We start from the raw sequence: 26,037 nt of genomic DNA, 5'->3' as shown, positions 1-26,037 counted from the left end.
CGACGGCGAATGGTCGGGCAAGCCGGGTAAGCCGGAGTATCTGTTCTGTGAAGTCTCTTCTAAGGGAATATCACCCATCTTCGTGGGAGTTGTGTATCGCCCTCCTCACTCACCCTTTATCCAGGGAACTAACTTTATTGAACAACTAACGACGCATATACACAACTACTCCACGAAGGTCATCATGGGTGATTTCAATGCTGACCAACTGTCCTCATCAGAAGATGCAAATTTCATCCGAGCCTTCATTGATGAAAACTCCCTTGTTTCTGTACCATACGGTGCAACTCATCACAGACAGGACTCTGACACCTGGCTTGACCTATGTTTGATTGATGAGCAGGATCGCCTGCTATCATACTGGAAGACTGACACCCCTTTCATTAACGGACATGACTGGATCACGGCCACTCTCGACGTACAGATTCCACGCCACGTACCTACTACATACACTTACAGAAACTATAAAGGAATCTGTGCTGAGAAGCTAAGGGACTTCCTTAGTACATGTGACTGGTCATCCTTCGCCACGTCATCACTAGACGAATGCATCACCATCCTTAACGCTAACATCTCGAACGCCATCAATCATCTCGCCCCATTAAAGACTGTGACACCTGGACGTAAGCGTCACCCGTGGTTTACCGCGGCTCATCGTGACCTTTTAACTGAAAGGAACAGGCTCTACAGACGTTTTCGCAGAAGTCGTTTACTGTGGGATCTATATTTTTATAGAATCGCACGGGACGACGCCCATAAACGGATTGAGGAGGCCAGGTTGAATTACTACTATTCACGCTTGTCCTCCTTGACCGACGTTGCAGAGATCTGGAGAGAGCTTGGAAATCTCGGTATTACTACTTCTAAAACACCTACACCTGCTCAGTTCTCTCCGGGTACTCTCAACGAATACTTTAGCTCCATCTCTAATGACCCTCAAGCTCCATCTGTTGAGGAGTATCTGCGAACCCTGGAGAGTCTGGACCTCCCTGAACACTTCATCTTCAGGGAAATCACAGAATCGGACGTGTCGGCTGCAGTATCACACTTCAATACCCAGGCCAGAGGAAGTGACGGCATCCCACAGGTTGTAGTTCATAAAGCACTGCCAATACTCGCCCCCTTACTCTGTCAAATTTTCAACTTGTCTCTGAGCGAGGCACGCTTTCCCTCTGCCTGGAAATCATCACTAGTAAGAGCTCTAAATAAAGTCAATTCTCCAACAGCTGTAACTGACTACCGTCCGATCTCTCTTCTCTGTTTCCTGTCCAAGGCGCTGGAGTGGCTGGTGCACAAACAAATCTCTGAATATCTCGAAACAAGGCTTTACCTTGACAACTTCCAAACTGGTTTTCGCACCGGCCACAGCACGCAGTCTGGCTTGATTAAGCTAACTGACGATGTCAGGCTTGGAATAGACAGGAAAAAGGTCACGCTGCTACTTCTTTTTGATTTTAGCAAGGCGTTTGATACTGTGTGTCACGTCAGGCTACTCGGAAAGCTATCTTCTTTCGGCTTCTCCAAGCAGGTTATCCGCTGGCTTGCATCTTACCTTTCCGGAAGAGTGCAGGCCGTCATTGGTGACAACAGCGAACTCTCAACATTCCTACCACTAAACACCGGTGTCCCACAGGGGTCAGTTTTGGGCCCCCTGTTGTTCGCGTTGTACATCAATGACATAGGTTTCTGCCTTGATTCAGATGTATCCCATCTAATCTATGCGGATGATCTGCAAATCTACTGTCAATGCCCCCTTGAGGAGCTCGACTCCTGTTCTGTCAGGATGAGTGCTAACGCCGAGAGGATAATGGGCTGGGCAGCACTAAATAGACTTAAGCTGAATGTCGGTAAAACAAAGGCGATCGTTCTGGGCTCCCCTTACTATATCAACGCTCTTCCATCTACTGCTAACACCTACATAACTATAGGGGGAGCCCGGGTCGACTACGAATCATCTGTGCGCAATCTGGGGTTGGTGCTCGATTCCAAACTCTCGTGGAAAGAGCACGTTACACAAATGTGTAAACGTGCTCACTCTCTAATGTATCGGCTCTACTTTTTTCGGAAGAGCACTAATCTCAGATTGCGCCAACATTTGGTGCAGGCACTCCTGTTTCCAATCATAGATTACTGCGCACTGGCTTACTGTGACCTGACGCAAGACCTCGACCTGAAGATACAGAGACTTGTCAACACCGGGATCAGATACATCTACGGTGTAAGAAGGGACGAGCACATCTCCCCTTATAGGCGTGAGTTGCAATGGCTTACCACCGCCGGACGTAGGAGATACTTTATGGCATGCTTCCTCAAAAAACTTTTTACTACTTCAATACCATCTTACTTGTTAGCCTATTTCGATTTTCACGTCGCGCTCAGGCCTGTGAGGGGGGAGGTGACCCCCCTGGACATCCCGCCCTTCAAGACGGAGGCGCTGAAGAACTCATTTTTCATCAGCGCGTCCTATCTCTGGAATAGCCTTCCATCTCATCTACGCAACATATCATCTATTTCACATTTCAAACAGGCGGCGAAAACACACTTCTTTAAATTAGAAAACACTTAAACATGATGTAAACTTATCATCTCATACACACACTTTCACCTCATCTCACCACATTTCATCATTCACTTTCTCACACACACACACACTTACACAACTATTACCTTTTGTGTTAACCTAGTCACACATCACTATAAGTATTTATATGTACAACATAATGTACAAAAATAAAAAATTATTAAATCTAAAATCTAAATCTAAATCTTCTCGCGTTTCTGTATAAAGTATTCATAGTGTATTCTATTGAGTTTAAGTGAGTTATCATCCTTTCTGACTCCATGCCGAATTGTTGCACTATTTATTTCACGGTTAGGTTAAAATACTCAACTAGATGGGTAAATGTCTGCCCAGGTGATTCGGATTCGTTAAATGCGAAATTCGCATCACCTTCTGATATTGTCGCTTTAGCGACTGTCAAAATATAATTTAAAGAGGATTGCACTCTTGTGCAACTGAAACTTTCCGTAGTGGAAAGCCGAATTTGGCTGCGTGCCGATTCGGTTTCCCTTATTTCTTTGGTTTTATAAATCCTTTATTATAACTCCTTATTGTTACATTAGTTTAACAATATTCATATGGTATCGAACCATAGTGTTATGTCCTAAGCCGTATAATGGCTGTCAACGGACTGTCAGTTTCACTTAAGAGTCAAAAAATACTGTGTAACAAACGAGATTTTAATATCACAACCTATAGCTAACTTTTTAAAATTATTTGGACATGAAGACCACTGAATTTTCTTGGATAATCGATAAAATCAGCATCGTGCTTTTAATCATCGCTACAGTACACACATTCTCATGTATGTTTATATTTAGTACTGCATGTAGAAAGTCTCGTTTTTCACTAGTTCGTTTAACCCAGTGCCGACGCTCTCCCATGAAGATACAAAAATCTTATAGCGCATTCGTGATAGAGCTTCTTGCGCGCATTCTCTAAGCCAACGATAGCACGGAAGTTCGCGCATGCGGCATTACTGCGTTCGTAGGTCGCTCAGGTGTGAAAATCAAAATTAACGTGTCTAGTAGTGAGACTTCTTGTCATGACGATGGTTTACCAATATCGGAAGGGGAGAGGGGTGTTACGTCCTAAGTCGTATGATGACTGTCAACGGACGAATCATTTAGTGGTTATTATATTTAAAGTAAACACGGAGACGATTTGAAACTCGAGAGAGAATTGAAGGTTTCGGTGTTTAGACACTCTTGCGATCAATGAACGGCGAAGAATGCCTGAACGGGAAACTACTTTATTAGGAATATTATTGCTTATCACTAATGTCGGTCTAACAACAATCTCTCTATTTATCTCGATTGTCTAATATTATAGTTGTGTTGCTCTCTCTCTTTTAATATTTGACACACTCGCTTTAATAAGACGTGACTCTACGTTGTGGCGTCTTAATAAATCTCGGTGTAATAGTTGGTTTTTATAACTTAAGAGAGAACGAATGTGGTTTTAGTATATTCGGATTTTCAGTGATGTAAATAGGACGTTAGCGTTTCATCCGCAGTATAAGTTCAGAGACAGAGAGAGAGAGAGAGAGAGAGAGAGAGAGAGAGAGAGAGAGAGAGAGAGAAAGAGTGTGTGTGTGTGTGTATGTGTGAGAGAGAGAGAGAGAGAGAGAGAGAATGTATCTGTCTAGCTTATATTGAGTATTATGTCGACGCCTACCTTTTGTAGTCCTTGCTTCTGCTTCTTCGAATGCACTGCGTCTGCTCGTCCTTAGTGAAGGTGCCGGAAATACGATCGAATTATGCGACGAGAGGGATGGCGGAACAAAGCTTATTACAAAATTATGCTCTTTATAATCTTCTATGCTTCGCAATCACAAGTAAAATCGATGATTTACAATATTAACTTTAAACCTTTTAGAATCTGAGAGACGATTGATTCGAGAGACGGTGTAAGACAATCTGTGGGAGCTGATTCCGAATTTAAGCGCGATTTCTTTTAAGTTAATTTTATTAAAATGATTCTAAGTCCGACGCGAATCTTAGTTTACGTAGAACCGTCTCGAAGATCGTACTAACGTGTAGTGTCTGTAGTGTAGAATTACTAGCCGCTCGTGCGGTCTATGCTGGGCCCTTTTATATCATGTAGTCGCTTTTGTGATAAGCAGGTGTAGGCGTGTATGAGGCAGAGGTGTGTGCTGGCTTTTTTAGCGGAGAGGTCTAATCAAAAGGCTTAGTTCCTCTGTGTCGTCATTTTCGTGAGCTCGCTATCACACGTACATAGGGTCTAATCCCCTTCCTAGGCCATTTCCCCGCTTGTGCATTTCTTATGCTTATTATTCTTGGAAATTCGGTTCCTGTTGCTAGCCGGCTTCTCCTCTTTTGGTTGTTGTTGTACTATGCGTGGGGATCAGCTGCAAGGTTGAACGGATTGACGTAATACTGTGACGCCGTTATCAATTTGTTTATTTGCTTATCTCATGGTATTATATCAGAATATTAGTAGATTTTATGAAATAGACCTTCTTTGGGGACAAAGTAAAATCACGAACGAAATTTCACGAGTGAATCGGTTTCTTTCATTGTTGATTATGCGGTGTTTTTACGGTATACGCTCGTGAATTGCTCGAAATAAAAACTATTATCCAAACAGTGTAATCAAAGATTTAAATTAATTTGGTGATGCCATAATCTCTAGTGTTGTACTAGTAGAGATTTTTCATGCTTTATAATCATAAGTTTGTCCATAAATTAAGGATTGAGATCTAGAGTAACAGACATGAAACATTACTATTTTTCACATTTTTTAATGGATCGTTGTCAATAAAATAATTGCAAGCAGTTCTATTGTTTAAGGTATCTAATTGAAACTTTATTTGTAGAAAATGTATCACTGAAAAAAGAAAAATACCATACAACATTTTTTTTTAATAATTTCCTGCTGACTGTAAAGACGATTAAAACTTTGCCTAACATCAGTGGCTTAAAGGTTCATGAATCCTTTTAACATGAAGAATCCTACGTATAAAATTGTGACAAAGACGACCAAATCACTTCTCATAGTTAAATATAACTTGCGATTACAGTAATACCATTTTCGCCGCGGCGGCATGGCTTAGTGATTTCAGATGAGAGGCAACGTTGTTTGGTAGCTGTATCGATCATGTCGTCCTGACCTTCTCTAAATCTCGATCTCGCGCAGCCAACTAAGCGCGTTGCTAATCGCTGAAGCTTGATTTCTCACTGTTTTTTTCTTCGTTTTGAAATATGTACATCGATAAAGCAATAGCGATTCTTATCTCTTCTTGTATAATTATGTATAGAGGGGTTCCTTGTAAGATCTTGTCGTGAGGACATGTGACACGTAACGTTTACAGTTAAGACTATTTTTGTAAACCATATTTCGGTATGCGAGCTGTACAAGATTGTAACGAAGATTGTTATGGAGTGCGATGCAATATTATAGTAATATAATAATAGTTTATGCTGATTAGATGATGAGTAGGCAAGACGATGTATTTATAAGAGTAACACACTATTGGCATCTCGCTTCAATTAAAAATAGAAACGTATCATTTTCTTTTAATCAAAAAGTGCTTTCGTATTAAAACATTTTCTTTCACCTTATGAACAAAAAAAATATAATGGTATTCCCTTGAAAACGTCTATGTCTAGAACAATAGTCAGTGAATTAATTGAATGAATTTGAATATATTACTGATTGTTCTTGATGTTCAGCTCTTTAGTCAATTGTCAATGAAAACTTGACACGATGACGATTACTTCGAGGTTAACAATTTTGTAATTATACATAAACTTCGATTAAATAATATTCTATATCAATAGAAATAAATAATTGACGTATTCTACGAAAGTTACAAAATCCATGTAAACGACACATTATTTTGAAACCTCCACCGACAGGCGTTCGAGCATTATACGAAAATTATGAGTTATGAAGCAGTCGAAACAGCATCAAAACCCACCTATCGCTTTTTCTCAAGTGTCGCTTATAAAAATATTATGTTTCAAAGCTACCGAAAGCGTATACAACTGGAGCATGCATGAATAATAACGAATCTGCGTCGAAAGACTACAATAATATGTGCATATCATTATGTAAAAAGGCCAGGTACGGAAAATCGGATTAAGGGAAAGAAAGAATCGTTAGGGATTGGTAAATCGTAAGGCGAGCATTTGCCGGCCCAGTCGCGGGGAGTTCTCGCCGCTTATTCTTAAACATTTCCTCACGAAACACACGCGGGATCCTGACGTAATAATCGTGGCTTTTTATGACATCGCCGCTCACGCTACGGCACGTCCACTCGAGAATCGGACAAAAAAGGACTACGGCTTGACTTTCTATGGCTGGCTTGCTGCTGCTGCCTCGTACTTCACACAAAACCGCGATTGCCGAACTATGGGCTCTCTCGCGAGTCAGACAGTATGCTGTGTGCCGATTTACGCGAATTTCTTTATGGATTAAAATAAAACACACATTTTTCGGATACCGATCTTACTCGCATAATATCTTATAAAATATAATCAACGAAAAAATAAAATATGAATAACGAAGCGGGATTAATAATCGGCTTCTCAGTAGAGTTCCACCCTTAACTGTTCCTGGATCAAAAAAGGCGCGGAGAAAGAAGAAAAACAGCAATGAATCAACACAGTCTCAAGTGCAGCTCGCCTGATACGGAGCTGCTTCGCGGGAGTGTGTTGTGGCCGCGGGTATATAGCGAAAGCGCTAGCAGCGTAATATACTGTCAGGATCCATTTGTCAACGAGATCGACCCGAGCCGATCGTTTCCGATCAATGTGGAGCTCCTGCAACTCATAGAACAAGTCGCGACTCGTATTTCACATTCGAGACAAAGGGTCGGGCGCGGCTCTCTATACCGATCTCTTTCTGGCGAACGATCGACGACACCGACGCCAACCGTCTTTGGTTGCTGCGCTTATCTCGCCGATTGATAACGGTGGACTGCGCAAACTGCTCTTACGTAAGGAGAGGGCAGATCGCGAATTCTCAGACGACGCAATTTACGCGAAATGGCTTTCGCTGCTGTGTATGTGTGTATAGGTTACGTCGCGGTTGTGGAATGCGCCGATTATGGATTTTCACCGATCGTGAGGCTGCACTTATGGACTTTGTATTCGAGCTGACGCTCGGATGAGGACAGGGAGATGCGGGTCTTGCGAAAAACCGACGACGTAATCTGATTCGCACCGCTTCGTGTGTTACTGAGAGATTTTGGCTGCTTCGGGCTTTGCGATACCGATTCTGTTGCGTTCTGAAATTTTTTGTATGCGTTTTAAAATACTTTACATTGTTTGCGGTATCATGTATTTTTTTAACAAGCGTCTTTTGTTACTTGATATTTGAATTTTTTTCTATCATAAGACTTTATTAACAGGCAAAAAGGATGATTCGTCAGCATACATATGCCATATGAGTTGTATGTAAACATTCTTTCAGGTTGTAGAAAAAAGCCTTTAATCAACTATAGCGTTGCTGGTTAAAACTAGATGCTCGCATATCAGCGTCAGAGACATCTCAGAAAGCCTGATGGCCAACTAAATTCTGAACGGAGATAAGTATAATATCGCGGATAGCAGAAGGCATCTTGAATGAAATTTTATAAAGTTTTTCATATTTGTCACGAACATTCCAAAGCTTGTTCAAGTGAGATAGTTCATAGTTACTAACAATAATCAATTCTGAGTATAAACGAATATTAAAATTCAGGTTTATGGATATAGCCTTATTGAGATTAAAAAATACCACTTTTCAACCTTATCATTTCACATTTTCATATTTTTTAACTTTATTAGTTTCATTAAGTTATTTTACTTATATTCCATTGTATGTCTTCTGCTACTACTAAACGAATTCTATCTGCCTTGGTAAGTATATTTGCATACGCAAAATTAACCTATAAAAAGTATACTGGATGCTACAAAATTGTATATTTATAAGTATAGAGAGAAAAATATATATGCATACTTGCGTAAGTTAAAAGCTACAGTTGTACAAATGAATGAATGTTATGAATAAGGAGAAAGTGCAATGAAATGCGCACGCTTACGCTTATAGTTTGTCGCCAGAAGCAATGATATTAATACGTATTGCTTGAAAAATAAATAAATATATTTGACAGCTACATATGTATATGTCTTAAATCATAATTTTTCATTACAATCTTTAAATTGCTACATACGCGTTGTTTTAATTTATTCAATAATGCTGAAATATATATTTTTGAAAAATTATAGTTGTAAACTGAATGGGAAAGCATTTGTTTATGCCAAACTGACAAACATTGACTCTTGATGAAATATAAGCTGTAGTCTAATCCACAGATCTAATGCCACTGACCTATATTCTCTAACACGGCATGCACTTATAATACTTGCTTATATACAACAATGGATAAAAAACTTAATTAGAATATTTATAATGAAATCTTGTCACTGATCTAAAGCAACAAATATCATTTTTAGATATGACTGAATAATTTTATTTCTTTACTAATGTTTCAGATGTCTTCAAAAATCATTGTCATTTAATTAATTAAGTAAAATTCTTTTACGATGCAAAATGTAAAGTTGCTCGACAGTGAGCGCATAAAAGTGGACATCCTTACGTTAACAGAGCTCCGAGTATATGCATAAAATTTTCGAAAGGAGTATAGATTTCATTCGGTGACCTTAAGTACATTCGAAAATTCATGGAAACGTACAGAAAAAAAGATGAAAATGATATTAAAGTAAAAAGTATCCCTCACAAGATTCACTCGTAAGATTTGAACATTTTAAATTCTAATGGCAGAAACAGATGGAATCGTTTTGCATTTCAATAATTTAAAGTACAATGATCCGAAAAAGAAAAAGCAGGCGCTGACATTCAAATATCGCCATACTAACTGCCTGCTATTCGATCGGAAACAAGTAAGTGAAATGTCCGCCATAAAGGTAAAAAAGGAGCATAACGCGTTCCGTAAAAAAGAAACGAACAGTAAACCATGCGAACGACGTCAATGACCTTGCCGTGAAAAATCTCTCGATCCGGCATGCGAGTAAGTAAGTACGCGCGTATTATTATATGTGCACGCCGGAGTTGCGTGGTGTTGAGCTACCTTCTCAATTGTGCCACCGAGGATTGTAATGCAGGATATACAGGGTGTTTGAAAACTTGCCTTTAGCCGTTTTTTAGTAGTTTTAAATTCTATAAACTCGGCCATTAAAGTGGCAATCAACGTAAACGCTGCAGACAATTCAGTTACTGTAAGAACAAGGAATTGCTGGTTGATATAATTATACTCTTTAGAGTTATATTGTAGTCGGTGCGTTTGTAAATAAAATTTACTATCGGTATTTTTATTGCAGTTATAAAAATATAAGCTATAATTACAAATAACTGTCACTTAATTCGTTTTACAGCTTTTGATAAAAAATTCATTTGCTACTTCGTTTTATGGAGGTAAAAAAAATGTTTAACAATGCATCACGACTCATATATTATACCTCTAACTGTTATACTATGTAACGAATTGCAAATTCTAAAGGGTAATATGATTACGCAAATAGAATAAAATAGTTTTTTTAGCAAATATTTTAATTTTTTAACAAGTTAATCGATTCAAGGTACAGTTAATTTTATCAACTAGCTCAGTACTACAATCATTCTCAAATCCGAGTAAAATTCAACTAAATAAACCAACTAACGATCTCCAATATTGGCAAGCACCGTGTATATGCAAGCCGGGTAGTAGGAAGAAGGCGAGAAACTCGGGGAGCAACCGCCGCGTGCTTCAGCTCTGCGGCAATCCGTCCTTCGTTCTCCTGCGCTTTCGCGCCCATAGTCCTTCGAGCGTTCAGGGCTGCCGTGCGTGACTCGAGAAATGTTTCCCTTGCTGCAGCCGCATGACTGTCGCGTATACTTACGTGCATACGCGCCCTCTCTTTCTATCTCCTGCACTTGGCTGGCGCAGCTTATCTCGTGTGCTTTCTTGGCTTTCGATATTTTTCTCGAATTCTTTGTCTCGGTTCCTGCTAGCACTGATGTGAGAGCCGTAACGTTTATATTAATATACCTAGAGCCACGCGGCGTGCGTGTCCCTGCGCGTATTCGACACTATCGCGCTGCTGCAGCGCAAGGGAGTCGCAGCTGTGTTTTCTATTTGGAAGAGAGAAGTTCATTCTAATGTCTGATATGGTAATTTCATGCTTGGCTAATTCGAAGAACTGCGGGGGATTTAATTTATGAAGTCAATTTCTTAATTAGCCAACGAAAATTTTTTAAATGTTCTGTTCGATAAATCTGTAAAATAATATACATTGTACGTCTATATAGGCTGTTGTACATTCTTTGCGGACTGAAATTATACTGTACACTGAACGTAAAAGATCAAGGTCACGCCTCGGGTTTATTGATACTGCATGCACACTCGAAAATCTTGTATGCTAATTTATGACACGACAGGAGCTGAGAGGACAGATTCAGAAACGTCGAGTATTAGAATATACTGTGCGCGAGATTGATTTCTCGCCGAGTTTGATTAACGATCATATAATGAAATTTAGGAATACAAGCTCAAATAAATAGTCGAAACGTCGGGAAAAATTTCCGTCTCGAAATGAAAGTTGTTTCATACGCAAGCGTAACAATGAGGTATTTGCCTCAAATGTCTCTCCCGCGTGATTTATATCATTAATCATTTTCATTTATGTTTCTTTTCATGCACCTTAATCACTCTGATCACGTGTCAATTCGATAGAATATACGGTCACTAAAATAGCGAATGCAATGAAGTTAAACAGCATGATAGTTTATACTTTACACCTGGTATTATGTTACTTCGTGAATTTTTATAGATGCATTTTAGTTTATTGCAACGGGTATGCTTAAACTGAGCGCTAGTATGCTATAGATTACCATGCTCGGCATGTATCTGCTAGTTTTACGGTTCTACATTGAAATTCAAACGCTTTGGTCATGCTTGGCTGCGTATAATGCGATGATCATAGAGCATCTTTCGCGATAGATAATTGAAGGTTGAAGAGGCACAGAATGAGGAAACAGTGGTTAGCCATTCTAGGCGTATTGTACGGACGGCGAAGATCTGACTATAATTAAAAAATGCAACTGAAATAAATAAAAAAATGCCGCAAAAAGCAAAAAGGAAAGGGCCCTAAAGTTTCCCTGTACTCTCTCCTGAAAGTTCTTTTCTTCGAGCACAAGAGGCACTTAGCGCGCGCGTCTAAAGCCTTTGCAGACCAGGTATACACGTGTTAAACGCGCCGCGTTATAATGGCACCGATTACTGCATCTCGGTGCGATCACTCGCGTGGTATCCTGCTTCTCGACGGGCTCGCGCGTAGGTCACGTGTCTCGTGCACGAGAGTCTCGGGTCTGGAGCTGTTGCACGTTCGCACACTCGCATAATGCAGTAGGTCAATCTACGATATATATTTTCTTCGCGCCGGAAAAATTCCGATCTCTCTGAATTGGCGTAGATGAAATTGAGCTGATAGTGGGAATCAGGTGCATGACTTTTCGCTTATCCAATCGACGAAATTTGACAGTTGTCGCAAAAGTATGCATAGTATCGTTTTCTATAGTGATGTATAAATATTTTGAAGTATACATTTTTTAGTTGTTATAAGTTTATTAAAAAGGTTATACAGTTCCGCTAGAATTAATTCGAAGGATCGTACTAATTTGATGCATTGGCGAACCGAATTGTAACACAAGGAATAACTCTTGAATTCTTTTTCTTGCAACTTAATTAAATGATGTGCAATACGTATCGATTGTTTCAGTTTAGTTCGAGAGTCAGAAAAACACTTAATGAAATTAGTCTGTTACAGGACAAAAAACGATTACATCGGCTTATTTCCAGATGAGGAAGCAAATGTGATGAGTGGCGCCTAAAGTAGGATAAAATAATTAGATTTTAGTTATTTTGTGCACTTTTTAACATAACTTTAAGTATCTGCTGGTTAATAGATTTGTATTAACTAATTATGTGATAAATAATTTTTTGTATTTGTTAAAAAATAAATTACTTCAAACTAATACAGATTTTAATAAATTCGGCTTAGTCTTTCTCCTACCACCTTTTAAACTCTTCGAGTCTCTTGCTGGTGAAAATATACATGACACACAGGCGGCTTCTTATTTCCTTCATCGCATAGCGGTATAGCACCTATGCCAGACTGTTTTTTTAGACATGATTGAGTCGCTCATAGATACGCTCGATGATCTTCTGGAAGTATGAAATAGAAATGGGTAGCTGCTGAAAGAAATAGTTTATTATAAAAAAGTTGTAGAAGATTAAAAAAATTATTAAATACTGTGGTAGCAATATTTATAAATGTGACATGAAATACTACGAGGAATTCAATTAATTTTGTTTTTGGGAGGGAATTTCATAAGTATGCCCGCAGTCATTGACGGTGGAATATTAAGATACGATTTTCATTTCTTCGAAATAAATTACTTATAAAATCTAGATATTTAATTTTCAACGCAAGTTCGACTATAAACTGTATTTGAAACGATTCGCAATTCAGTGTTAGTAAAACAACGTTTAAAGGCACTCCGCGAGAAAGGGAATATAAAAACTTGACACGAACTTCTGCGTTAGCGAGTTTTGAGGTTAGCAATTATCGCGTTTTTTCGTAAGCCTCTTGAACCCTAAATTTTGCACGAATTCATTATTCCTTGACTGCCATAAAAAATGCAAAACTCACTGCATGCTTTAATTTTACACCGGCGAAGTGAGAAAGTTTCTAGCTATAAAATCCGCAAAAAATGCATAAAAGTAAATTTTTCTCTGGTTATGTAATTTTGCTAGGCCTTATTTTATTGCCATGTTACATTTTCGCGTTATTTATTTCCCACAGAATCTCGGATTGTTTGCGCAGTGTTTATACATTTGGTTCTGAAAAGTATCGAGCAATAATTGTAACGATGTGGGAACTCCGCCAGTTAACGAGCTATCTTTTTGGAGCAACTCGAAATTTAGCGATGCTATATTACATTTGTCGATCTAATTTTATTACATAAGATTTTCAAATTTTCAACACTTATATGGATCATCGAACTTTTCATTCCAGACCCTTTGCATAAATATTCCTCAAGCGTTACAACCATCGGCCTACACCTCCTGTTGATTCTTTTCCACTTGAGCACGCACGTAAGCCATAAGCCTCCCACATAGACTCGGCGCTAACGCTCCGCGCGAACTCCCACGTGCGTGTCCGCGTAGCCTCCTATTTCGCTAAACTCCTAGCCTGCAGTGCACGCATGCCTACGACGCACTCGTCGTTGCATCTTATCCAACTTCCGTTTCCGTGTGGCGATCGTCGACTCAGAGAACAACATCCCACGACAGCTGCGAGCAAGCAAGCGAGTATACAGATGCAGAACCGCGTGCGAGAGGAGAAGGACTGCGCGAGAAAGGAAGCGAAAAAGGAGAGCGAGAGGTGTCCACTGCTGCGAACGAGGAAGTGTCAAGGTTGCAAGGCCATCGACGAGCGAGTCGCGCTCGAAGGCGATCGGGAGCGCGAGAGAGCGCGTATACGACGAAAGCGAGTAGAATGGACTACCACCACACGCACACACATACACATAGCGACAGACAGAAAGACCGACGGAGAGAAGAGAGAGAGAGAGAGAGAGAGAGAGAGAGAGAGAGAAAGAGAGAGAGAGAGAGAGAGAGAGAGAGAGAAAGAAGAAAGAGATCGGCTATCACTGGCGCAGAGCGGTGTCGCGCGCGCAGCTCCGATTGCCGGGGGTGTGGCGGGGAGTCCTGCGGACTTATAAATGAGACTCCTCGCGTTCTCCCGGTACACAGAAAGCGTGAACCGCGTCGGTCGGCTGGAGTAGTGCAGACAACGCGGAGAGGAGCACAGCAGCAGCAGCAACAGCACTAGCTCTTCAGCATCACACAGACACACAGCTCAGATACCTGAGATCTTCCGATTTTTTTCGAGGGACGAGTGAAAACTTGGCAGTCGACATGATTTACGCACTGGTGAGTTTTTGCCTCTTCTTCTTCATCTTCGTTGCTTTTTTGTACGTAATAGCGGAAAATCGTTCGTCTGCTGTAAATCGGCAGGAGTAAGTACAATGTAGAGTAGCGGCTATTACGTATACGTAGGTGTACGGGTGAGTGCGTCGGGATTTTCGAACAAAGGAAAGTGAAAGGTTAAGTCGAGCGCGGAGAGAAACAGACTCTCCGTGAAGCGGGTCATACGGCCGCGCCCGACCTTTTCCGATGAGACCGTTTTACCGTCGCCGCTGCTGCTGTCGATGATTTTCTTCGGGCTTCCTTCGCTACCGTACGCCTACGCTCGCCTTTATTCGAAACTCATGCCGGTTGTTGGCTTCTGAGGCTTGGGACCGATCACCGATTTTCTATTACGATTCGATTGTATAAAAGGGACTTTCCGATCGTTTTGAGAAAGGAAAATGCTCTATAACGGTTATTTTGGAGTGACGCAACGCTTTTCAAATGCCCGACGAGCACGTGACGTAACAATGGGATATTACAATGTTTCATGGGATTTATGGTGCTTAATTGCGAATTTTTCGAGGCATTGATTTTTAGTTTGAAAATGAGAACTTGCGACTCGAGAGAGTTGCGAAAGTTCGACCCCGTAATTTTTACGCGCGAATCGTTGTCACGAGGCTAAGAGCACGGCTGACTAGGCTCGATCGTTACTACTGAAACGTGGACGCGAACCGCGACTAATGGCGAGTCGCGACGCAATCTGAGAGATATTCACAGGTGCAGCATTTAGCGATCTTTGATTAGAACTCTGCTCGGGTTAGCGTTGAATCTGCGAACGTGTGCGGTTATCACACTTGACACGTATAGTATTTATTATAAGCGATAGACTAATCAATCGCGAGATACATTTTTAAACCATGGATTCTATTATTTGTGAATTTTTACTTATCTTCGTACGACTTTAGTAGACACGTGAAAAAAATGAAAAATTCCACCTTTACTTTCGAAGGATTTCAATTGTATACATCGGGAGGGCGTAGCTGTTGTGTGCATTCATTAAAAACAAGATTGAATGACTAGGGTGATTTTTTAATCTAGAGAAATAGATTACGTAATAGATTATCCTAACGACCAGCGGTCACAAAGAGATTACGCGTTTCAAAGTTATCCGTATCACAATTATTTATTCGTCGAGGAATGCCACTGCCGGATACACTTATGGGTCTTGCAATCCAATTGATTTTATTCATCTAATATACGAAAAGGAAGCTTTATCTCGGTAGATAACTACTGGATAATGGATCGTTTGAAACAAAAGCTTTGAAAGAAAGTCTCGACTATACGTAGATTGTAAAATGCATTTTGGCAGAGAAAAGAACAACCCGTGATTGATAGATATTAGCACAAGAAACTCAATTATTATCGTCTCGAATCAAAGCCTCAATACACAACGCCATCAGATTGGTTCAGTCCATAATCAACTTATAATATGTATCTCGTCGTACACGCAACGCATATCTAGCGACGTGAACGCCCACCATTCATCTATTGAATGGATCTACGTGACTGTTGGATTTCGGCATGATCACCGGGCGTTAAATGTAAAATCAGTTTGAGAGCTTTGTTACGCCTACAGCGTTAACAGACAATGTTTATGAAGTAATCAATAATGACACTCTTCCGCGTGAGAATTTCGTCAACGCTGACGCACTATAATCAATCTGATGGTAAAAATATTTCAGTTCTCCAGTCGCGCCGATTTGCATAAAGTATATGTGGAATAAACAATGATAATGCATCGGAGCATTCTGAGATAATTAGCTACTAAAAAGCATTGATCCAGTTAAGAAAGTGAAATGCCGTTCGCCAGGTCATTCACAGCGACCTTAACTGATCATTCATTCCAGCAGTGACCTTTCCTCGCTCGATACAAAAATACACACAAAACGTGAAGTAACGCCTATTTTTGAATACATAATTATCCAGATCAGCACTTGACTCTCCTGCAACTTTACAGAACTGGTTCTCCGGCTGAATCGTAATTATCCAGTCCCTCGTAATAAAAAGAACGTACGCGTACAGCAGTGCCGCCGTAAAGTTTTTGCGTGTGACAAATTCTCCACACATTCTCAGTAGCGCAGACAGTCTGTAATTTTAGTTTTTTCAACTAAAAAAAAACGCCGTTCCACTTTCAGATACTCCTCTCCTGCGCGGTAGCGGCCAGCCAGGCCCAATACCCCGGTGCTCCAGGTAGCTATGCGGCTGCACCAGGCTTTGGACCTCCGGCGCCAACCGGCCAAGACGGAACCGTCGTCGACACCCCCGAGGTCGCCCAGGCCAAGGCTGCACACTTCGCTGAGTTTGCCCGCGCCGCCGCCCGTGCCGCCGAGGACAAGTCCCAGGAGACTGGAGCCTACGGACCCCAGTACACCGGCCCCAGCCGCCAGTCATTCGGCTATCCCGGGCAGCCCGTGCCAGCCGCCGCTGGATCCCCCTTTGCCCGTGCCAGCTACAACCCAGCCCCAGCCCCGGTCCACTACCAGCCCCAGCCTGGACCAGCTCCCGCCTACCACCAGCAGGCCCACTTCGGACCCGAGCCCAAGGCTTACCAGGGACCCGCCGGAGCTAAGGCTCCCTTCGTGCCCGCTCCTCTCGCTGAGGACGGAACCGTCGTCGACACCCCCGAGGTCGCCGCTCTGAAGGCCGCCAGGCTCCAGGAGCTCGCTGACGCCGAGGCTAGGGCCTACAAATACGGAGGAGACGAGTACTCCGGTGAGGGACAAGGTCGGTTTTCACGCAATACACTTGGCTTCGACAAACACTCGCGTTGACACATACATGCTTGTTTTGCTATTGAAAATCGATGGCGATGTTTTTTCTCCGAGTTATGAGTACTATCGCTAGTTGTTACGTGCAATACGAATTTGGAGGTCGACGCGAGTTGTTGTCGGAGTTACGGCTTGCACACCTTCACTCGGGCGCTGATGCAAGGAGATGTTGTAAATCATAAGTGACCTTATATTGATATTGCTTGGGTAGTAGATGTATCTTGTTGTAGAAAGTTAGACAACAAGCTTTGTTCAGCACAATGGATCGGATGTCATGAGAATCGGGTGTAAGGGTATGGGGAGACGCGTCGCGAAAAGTACTGAGTTAAACAAGTTTCTATTGATTATTTTATTAGTTAGCTATTGCGATGCATATTTGGTGCAAAGGTTTTACATAATTATGGCATGCAAGGCATTCGATCGATATTTTTAGATCAAGCTAAAGATAATTTATGCAATAGTAAAGTGCAATATACGACTAACAGGGATCTGTAGGTATTGTGATACCCTTAAGGGACCAACATTCCTCTAGTGCGGGCTTTGAAAATTAATTGTATGCTAATATTTAATAATCCTAATGAATATATCGAAAACAAGATTAACATAATTTTTGCCCAGTCAGATCATTGCATTCTAATATTCGTATCCTCTTTCGCATACCTCACTTACAATACTAATAAAAGAATTTCTCTTACAATACTAATAAAAGAATCGGCGTTCAAAAATAAAGCATTACAAAACCGCTCGAATCATGCATAAGGAATTTCTTCTGAATTTTTTTTCGTTGCGCAACACCCCATTCGAAATACTCATCCGCGACAAATTCATTTTTATCGCTCCTTCAACACAGGAAAGAATAATAGCGTTCGCAAATATTACACACGGACCCTCACAACCTTCGAGCAAGATTTCCGTCAAAGTACGATATTACCCTATCGCATGATACTCTGTCACCCATCAAGGCGAAACTAATTATCCGCGTCATAAAATGCTCTCTCTCCTTCTCTCGCTTATTGAAGAGAAACGCGCGATGGAAATTATTCAACGGCTCCGCACAATAAAGAGAAGAAAAAAATATCGGAAAGAAAAAAATGAGCGAGTTCAGAGCGCGGAAGCGTGTAATCATTTCCACATCGCGACGTACCTCAAGCCAAGATGAAGTGTCGTAGGTCACGAACCGCACGATTGTGCTGCAGGCTATATCATTTCGCGTCTCGTGATCCGAGAGTGAGAGAGAATTAAAAAAAAGCGCACCGGTAGCAAGCAAACCGGTTTCCGATGCTCTTGATCGCTCTATCTCTCGCGAGTGCGCTCACCTCGACTCACTCGTTTATGCTGCATCGATAACAATCGCGAAATTATAGAAGCCTGATTGCGATTCAGCAGCGATGATGATCGATTGCAGGGGCTAAGGGTCGTCATCGTTCGCTTACGGAAAAGTTGGTGTCGGGAATCGGTATGCCTTCATGGTGCACGGGTATTGCAAAATCGTGAGAGGTAACAATTTATATAATTTTAGAAAATCACGCGAGACTAGCTGCGCTTGATTTTGTGGAATATACTCGTTACGAGCGCGGTTTCGTTGGTTTCGGATGGTTCGGTAATTGATGCTGGTTTTGTAATTGATTATCGAATGTGATATTATCTTATTAGCGGTATTAAAGTAATTATAAGTTTGTGTTACTTGTATCGAAGGAGTTTATGACTTTCGGAGTGTTAAGTTAGCTTTTCAATACTATTACAGGGATCGTTAAATTCTGTTTTTTTTTATTGCATAATACATCAAATGAGTCGGCGAACACTGTAAAATCTGCAAGATTATGGGTGATTATGCAAAATAATAGGTTGAATAATGAGGTACTATGTATTTGCATAATTGCGGTGGAGGGAATATCATTCATAATATTTTCTCTATTTTATTAAAAGAGTCTTCTAATGTTTGATATAATATATAGTTGAATTTTATGCATAATACATGTAAAAATCAATTTGTATTGAGTAGATTCCAGTTTGCTATTATTAATCACTTTAACACTTTTTTAAACAGATCCAAGTGTACAATTTTATTGGAATTTTTTGTTCACGTCGTACACGCCTTTAACTACCCGAGGGAAATTAAGTTACAACAGCTGGTACTAATCATAAATCACGAAAAACAATTTAGCTTTAATTTATAGCGTCACTCTTTTCTAGCCATAGGAAAACACGTCGGCTACCTATCGTAGGCTGGTCGTTAAAATTTTTTCCGATCTAACGAGGTACTGCTAGCCAATTTCCGAACATCCATTAAGAAATATTAGGTGTACATTAACCTTCGTACAGCTTCGCAATACTACCTGTCGCTCCATTTTACCGTAGAAACAGAATTTCGCAGCTTATTATCCTATGTTTGAGTGTTAAAAATTGGTACATAAAAAAAGTTTGAATCTACTTTATTACTTATATTTATTACTTTACTCAATTGAGCTCACAATAAACTAAACTGTTTTTCCCTCTTTTTGCAGGCCAATACCAAGCTGGACCCCAATCTGGCCAATACCAAGCTGCACCCCAGGCTGGCCAATACCAGGCCCCCCGATCATCCTACCCCGGTGCTCCTGGTGCTTACCCCGGTGCTCCCCAGGGATTCGCTGGCACCGCACGTTCGTACCAGCCCCAGCCTCAGGCTTACCAGCAGCCTCAGTACCAACAGCCCCAGTACCAGCAACCACAGAGCTATCAGTCCCAGTACTGAGCAATTCACAGCTCACCAACGATGGGCGATCTCGGCGTGATTTTTCCACGTCTCTTTACCATACTGCGTTAATACCTGTACATAATTTAGGCCAATAATAAATTTTTTTTCTACAAAAAATTTACTCCATGAGAGTTGCGTAACATGTGTGTGATTTGTACCTTGATTCAATTATTATCTTCGGGACTGTACCTGAGATGCCACGATGGGTGTTAATAGATTATTGACATCCACATTCTTATGCTTGACTGTTAAGATTTGAGTATAGCGAAAAATCAATATTTGACAATCGACTATACTATTTGCGAGCTATGTATAATCCTCCATTATAAGAAGTCTTACAGTGGATGATAATACGTTGATTACACATGTTATCTATGCATTTTTCGTAAGTAGTGTACTAGATTATTATAATGAGTTTAATAAAGCTCAAGTACGTGAACAGTTTATAAATTAATTAAATAGATCAATACATTTTAACGTGAAATTAAATGAAATCAAGATAGTTTTTAAGGTCCCTCTCCACACTTGATACAGATATACTAAGACTCCAGATGCAAATTTCAACGATTTTTCCTGTATTATTGTTAAAGAATTCAGCCGGAGCTCGTATTCGCGGTATTCACGCATCATAATCTAACATTGGTAATTTTTTAAGGTCGAAATATGATTTCGAGAGATTACGATATTGTTTCTAAGTTTTAGCTTTTTACAGACGTAGCGCTTTAATAATTTTTTATTTTTGAAATATATTCAATGGCATTGAAAATTACTTGTGGGAAAAGCGATATTTTCACAGTGAGTATAAAATAATAACGCATATAACTCACTTTTACCTTGTATTAAGGAAAGGTTTAGTGTGCAGCTCAACAGCATCAGCTTGCAATGATAACATTTCATTAATCAAGCGTATAGCTGCAGGTTACATTACAAACTCCAGACTATTCAGCGTCATGGCTCAATGGTCATAAAGTACATTGAGAATGATTAATGATCAATCCGTAGTGATGCTTGTAGATCTTGAAGTGATAGATCACTGACACAGTTTCGTTGCTCCTAAAAGTCTACTCTTAAATTCCAATGACAATACGTCAACCTCTCAGTGTTAATTTTTTAATTGCATCAACTATACAAGCACGAAGCATTTCAGATGTACCCTTTCAGCATGCATTATATTTAAATTTGGTTACCTTAATTTGTTTTAATATAGTAGATTAGAAGATTTATATTATTGAATAATTAAGCTTTGACATATCTACTTTTTACAAGTTTATATAAGAAACTATTTAAACATAACTATCTTGTATATTATAATATTATTACTTTATACATTGCACGTTTAACAATTATAGCTAAATCTAACGCGCACTTAATTTTCTTGAGGTTAAAAGTTCAAAATGGCAACTAAATACAGACTGGATATTTGTTTTTCAATCAATCAAATCACTTTATTAACAATTAACATTCTTCAAAACATTCAGTCATCACTTTTTTAAAGATAGATAACTGATTTGAAACATTAATTCATATAATAGACCGCATTTATTGATTATTGCACACTTTATACAAATAAAAATGAATTTATCTGATATACTGTTATACGTATATTTTAAGTTATTGCGTAATCATATAAAGAATAAGCCATTAGGTCTAAATGATATTTTATGATTTTTGGATATCTCTTATAATTGTACGGTATATTAAAAGATAGCGTTACGCCATTTGCTTGCCATTTGTCGTTAGCTTCCCCAATGCTTCCAATCATTTAATCGAGGTACAGTAAACGTATATATGCTTTTATAATCGACAAAATTTATAGATAATATATATTGAAATTTGTAAAATATATTTCTTTAAAACAATATGTCATTGATAACTTATAAAGAATTTGTTATATTTCTTAAGTTTCTTATTTCTTATAACTTACATAGTTTTCAGAAAGCAATCTTTCATAACTTTGTTATAGCTTCTATCATGTCTCTGCACTGCTCTTCCATCTCAACGTTCGGAACCGCAAGCTACAGGAAAATCAGATATCATCGAAAAATCTGAGCCAGAAAAGCCAGAAAAATCAGGCAAGCCTTGTAGCCCAAAGAACTTAGACAAAGGACCATCTGGCGAGCCCAAAACAATAAAGTCAGGGCCGAAATTTGGACCAGAACTATCAGGGTTCGATAAGCCTGATACAGAATTGGAATTTGAGGATCCTTCAGATTTATATGTTATAAACGGATGTCTGTAAATAAATTTCTTGCTTTCTTTTACAAAAAGCTTCCTGATATAGAAAACTTGAAGGTTAGAAACTTTTTCTTAAGCTTTCCAGACATGCGCGTAGTATAAATTTGTGAACGAAAGTCTTAAATAAATTACTCTTACTTTATAATAAAAGGAAAGCCGGTACAGAGCGATTATTTTCTAAAATACGCGGATGCATTGTAGTTGTTGTTAAAATAGGGATTTCGTCACCTGACCGCAGCGCCACGTGGACGTTGCGACGGCGTCATGTAACTGCTCTTCCGAAGGCCTCTTAAGGATCAAACGTTTGTATTAGCTTAGTACTCAAAAGTACCTAGATGTATTTATTGATGATAAATATTTAAACTTTTGTTCTAGTTATTTTACTTAGATTTGTGTTAAATCATCTGATGTACAAGTAAATACTAAATAAGTAATCTGCTTGATTTACTAAAACAGGGCTAATGTCAAAAGTTTAAGACTAATCTGTGTGCAATCGAAAATACAGTTCTGTTATTAACCTAATATCATACAATAATCTTTTGGCGTAAACAACCCCTGGTTAGCTGAACTGCCATTCAATTCTTATTTTGCGTAACGTACTGTAGATGGTTATAGTCTTGATTTGTGACCGTCGGCTGCGCACTGTTTGGAAGTGACGTCATATTTGCTTGAAGAAGCAAACTAGAGGGCGCCAGCGTTAGGTGAAAGCAGCTGGGGCGTAAATGGGGGAACGAGTAATGGTGTAAGCAGCTCTAGTTTATCAAGAGTACTCGATGCGAAGGGTTGTCTAACGCAAAGCTGTGCCTGTAGTTCTTCTCAGTCTAAGATAATAGAAAAAGTTTCAGCTGTTTTTCTACAACAAAATTGTGTGCTATGAACAATTATGGATCAGCAACTGACCATTGCAAGAAGAAATGAAACGTTTGCCGGCAAGCAACTGCCAACGATGGAATCCTTACGGAAACTACTGCCATTTTGGCCAAGCATGGCGATGTCGTGGTTTCAGCTTTTAAAAAAGCTGATGGCTGAATTCAACATATATAATGACGAAGCACAGTTCAATTTCGTCATTGTAATGCTTGGCGAAGAGATCGTTTTTATAATATCAGATATTATTTGCTATCCACCAAAAAATCAAATGTACGCACATATCAAGAGGAAACTCATTGAACGGTCGTTTGGACCAAATATAGCCAATTTAATCAGCGATGATGACCAAATGGCTAAGCTCCAGGCGGTACGCCGGAGGCTAGATTTTGATAGCTAACGCTAGCATCTGCAAGTACCAGCGAAATCCTGCGTAAAATTTTATTTATTTTGTATATTTGTTTTTAAAATGAAATACCACGTGAGATTCGTCTCGAAATTTCTTGTCAAGATGTAACACGGATTATCAGAAATGATGTATTATTAACTTTTACTATTTTGTAAGCTTCTTAAAAATAAATTATATTATATAATTAAAAAAAAACTTGAGATTTAATTGAAATACGTCAGAGGCCACGAAAGGACAAGAAAAAAGTCTGAATAATGGCTCTACCCTTTATACCCCTTTTTCCAAGCGACGACGCGAACAATAGTATTACATTGTGCAACCGATGTGAACTTTTGACGTCAACAAGTGAAATCTCTGACGCTCTTAACGATTTTCTATATTTTTGCATGATTGTCGAGCCGTCGGAGAGCGTCACTGATTATCTCTGCCGTAACGAGAATTAAGGCATTACAGCTATACTGCAAGGGTACGTTGTCCGTCGCAAGGCCGCCTTTTCTGAGAGAATAATAATTGCGTTTTGTAGTTATTAATGCGCGTGTGATTTTGTTTGTTTGAGTGTTCCAGAAAAGGCGCAAATTTGTGTTTCTGCTGTGACAGAGAAGCGATGTTGTTCGTGAGTGTGAAAGAGAGAGAGAGAGAGAGAGAGAGAGAGAGAGAGAGAGAGAGAGAGAGAGAGCACGAAGACGCGCGCGGCAATAGCGGGGCCAAGTCGGCTGTGAAATAGTATGTTTTCAGACTCAGAGCAGACTGATCAGGCTTGTCGGTTCCGTCGCGATCGGGGAGAAGCGCGGTGGTTGGTCGGGAGATAGAGCGAGCGGGTCCGAGCGCGCGAGGCTCGGCGCTCGGCCTGCGACTGAGTCGCGAGCCGTTGACGAAAGAAGACGTTTTCTTCTCTTCTTCATGATATTTTCTATAAATAAACCTAATAGTTTATGAATTAAAAATCTGACAAATTTTGATTTTTCCAAGTTTGCATGATTTTCAATTGAAAAACTATTAAGTTTACAGAAAATATTATAGATATCTTTTTTTATCTTGCTTTGATCAATAATTAGCCAGTATTTTTTTATTTCTGTAGGTTTCTTAATAGAAAAGTTGAATTTTGGATCAAATCACCGATAGAAGCAAAATTTTTAGGAACTCCTCTAAACATTAGTTTATTTAATTTATACACTTGCAACTGCATTAAAAAGTTATATTCCAAATATATTGAATACTCAACTTTGTGGAGTTTATACTATGCATATAAATTAATACTTAAGAATTTATGAACTTTCATGATAAGGAAGACACAAGATTTCAACTAAACCATATATTCCAATTTCCTTCGAGTAAAAACATTTATCTATATCTGACATGAATAAGATATTTGTTATTAAAGTTCATTCAATTAACTTAAAGTTTTTGATCGGGTCACAAACTCACTGATGAGATTTGTAACCTAGCAGTACGAGCGCCCGCAACTATTCCATGAGCATGCCCCGATAATTGCGGATGGCTCTATGAAAATATTGCTTGGACTTGTCACAGGAATTTTCCGTGGCGCTACTGCATTATATGCGGCAGCACCTGGAACTACTTCCAGACCGCTCGCGCAGGATATACTCCATGGGGGACTCACCAGCAACGAGTCCATGATTTTCCTCTCAGTGTGGTGGAAATGAAGGGAATGCGGAAATTAGCATACCACCGCCACTTGTAAAACATCAATCATTGTTAATATCAACTCTCTAAAAATTGATAAATTTGAAGTGTATATTTGATTGATTTCCGTGTACATATATAGTACTATAAAATCTTCTTGTTCATTAATTAAAATATAATTAATATAGATATAAATAGTTAACCTTTAATGAATTATATTTATTCAATTTGCCTTATTATACTTGGGTTTTTACGTTTGTAAATAAATTATATTCAAAAAAACGTAATATAACGTTTCTCTAAAAAATAAATTCGTACACATTATATGCTTCGATATAGATATACAATGCTATGTAAGATATTATTTGAAATTAATTTATAACGAACAAATAAAACGCAGAAACCATTTACGTGCGCGTGGAAACATAGGGTAATCAATTGGTTCGCTCAAGCTGCAAAGGTACCTTTCTCACGCCTAAATATTGGAATGACGGCGGTCCATTATACACAGTATGCATGTGACTGAATTGCGCTAATGAGTAATCGAGTAGCATATGAGCACCAGTTTGACCTAGATTTATCTGTGCAATGCATGTGGAATCCTTTATCCTACTCATACACAGATTTACGGCAAAGTATTTTTCTGTTAATTTTCATGATTTATGGACTCATTTTAAAATTTAGTGTCTAATTATTGAATTTATGGTTGCGCTCAAGACAATAGCACTCTCGGTGTAGAAAATTACACGTTTTAATAATTTCGAAACAGGATTT

General features: G+C 39.5%; 1 protein-coding gene across 1 annotated transcript; it reads left to right on the top strand.

Moving 5' to 3' along the window:
- The first annotated feature begins 14,392 nt into the window (after positions 1–14,392).
- LOC100118785 (pupal cuticle protein-like) lies at positions 14,393–20,227 on the top strand. Its single transcript, XM_001600317.5, has 3 exons — positions 14,393–14,564; positions 16,739–17,327; positions 19,876–20,227. The coding sequence occupies exons 1-3, from the start codon at positions 14,550–14,552 to the stop codon at positions 20,103–20,105; spliced, it is 834 nt and encodes a 277-aa protein (XP_001600367.1). The 5' UTR covers positions 14,393–14,549; the 3' UTR covers positions 20,106–20,227.
- The last annotated feature ends 5,810 nt before the right edge of the window (positions 20,228–26,037 follow it).

The sequence above is a fragment of the Nasonia vitripennis genome, chromosome 1 (assembly GCF_009193385.2).
Source record: "Nasonia vitripennis strain AsymCx chromosome 1, Nvit_psr_1.1, whole genome shotgun sequence".
NCBI lineage: Eukaryota > Metazoa > Arthropoda > Insecta > Hymenoptera > Pteromalidae > Nasonia > Nasonia vitripennis.
The sequence above is the reverse complement of the archived record's forward strand: the minus strand, read 5'-3'. Positions and strand labels throughout refer to the sequence as shown.

What these genes read in the sequence shown, in the direction of transcription:
- LOC100118785 (XM_001600317.5), top strand. An exon ending in GTACTCCGGTGAGGGACAAG is followed by an intron (nt 17,328 to 19,875) that starts GTCGGTTTTCAC and finishes CTCTTTTTGCAG; the next exon opens with GCCAATACCAAGCTGGACCC.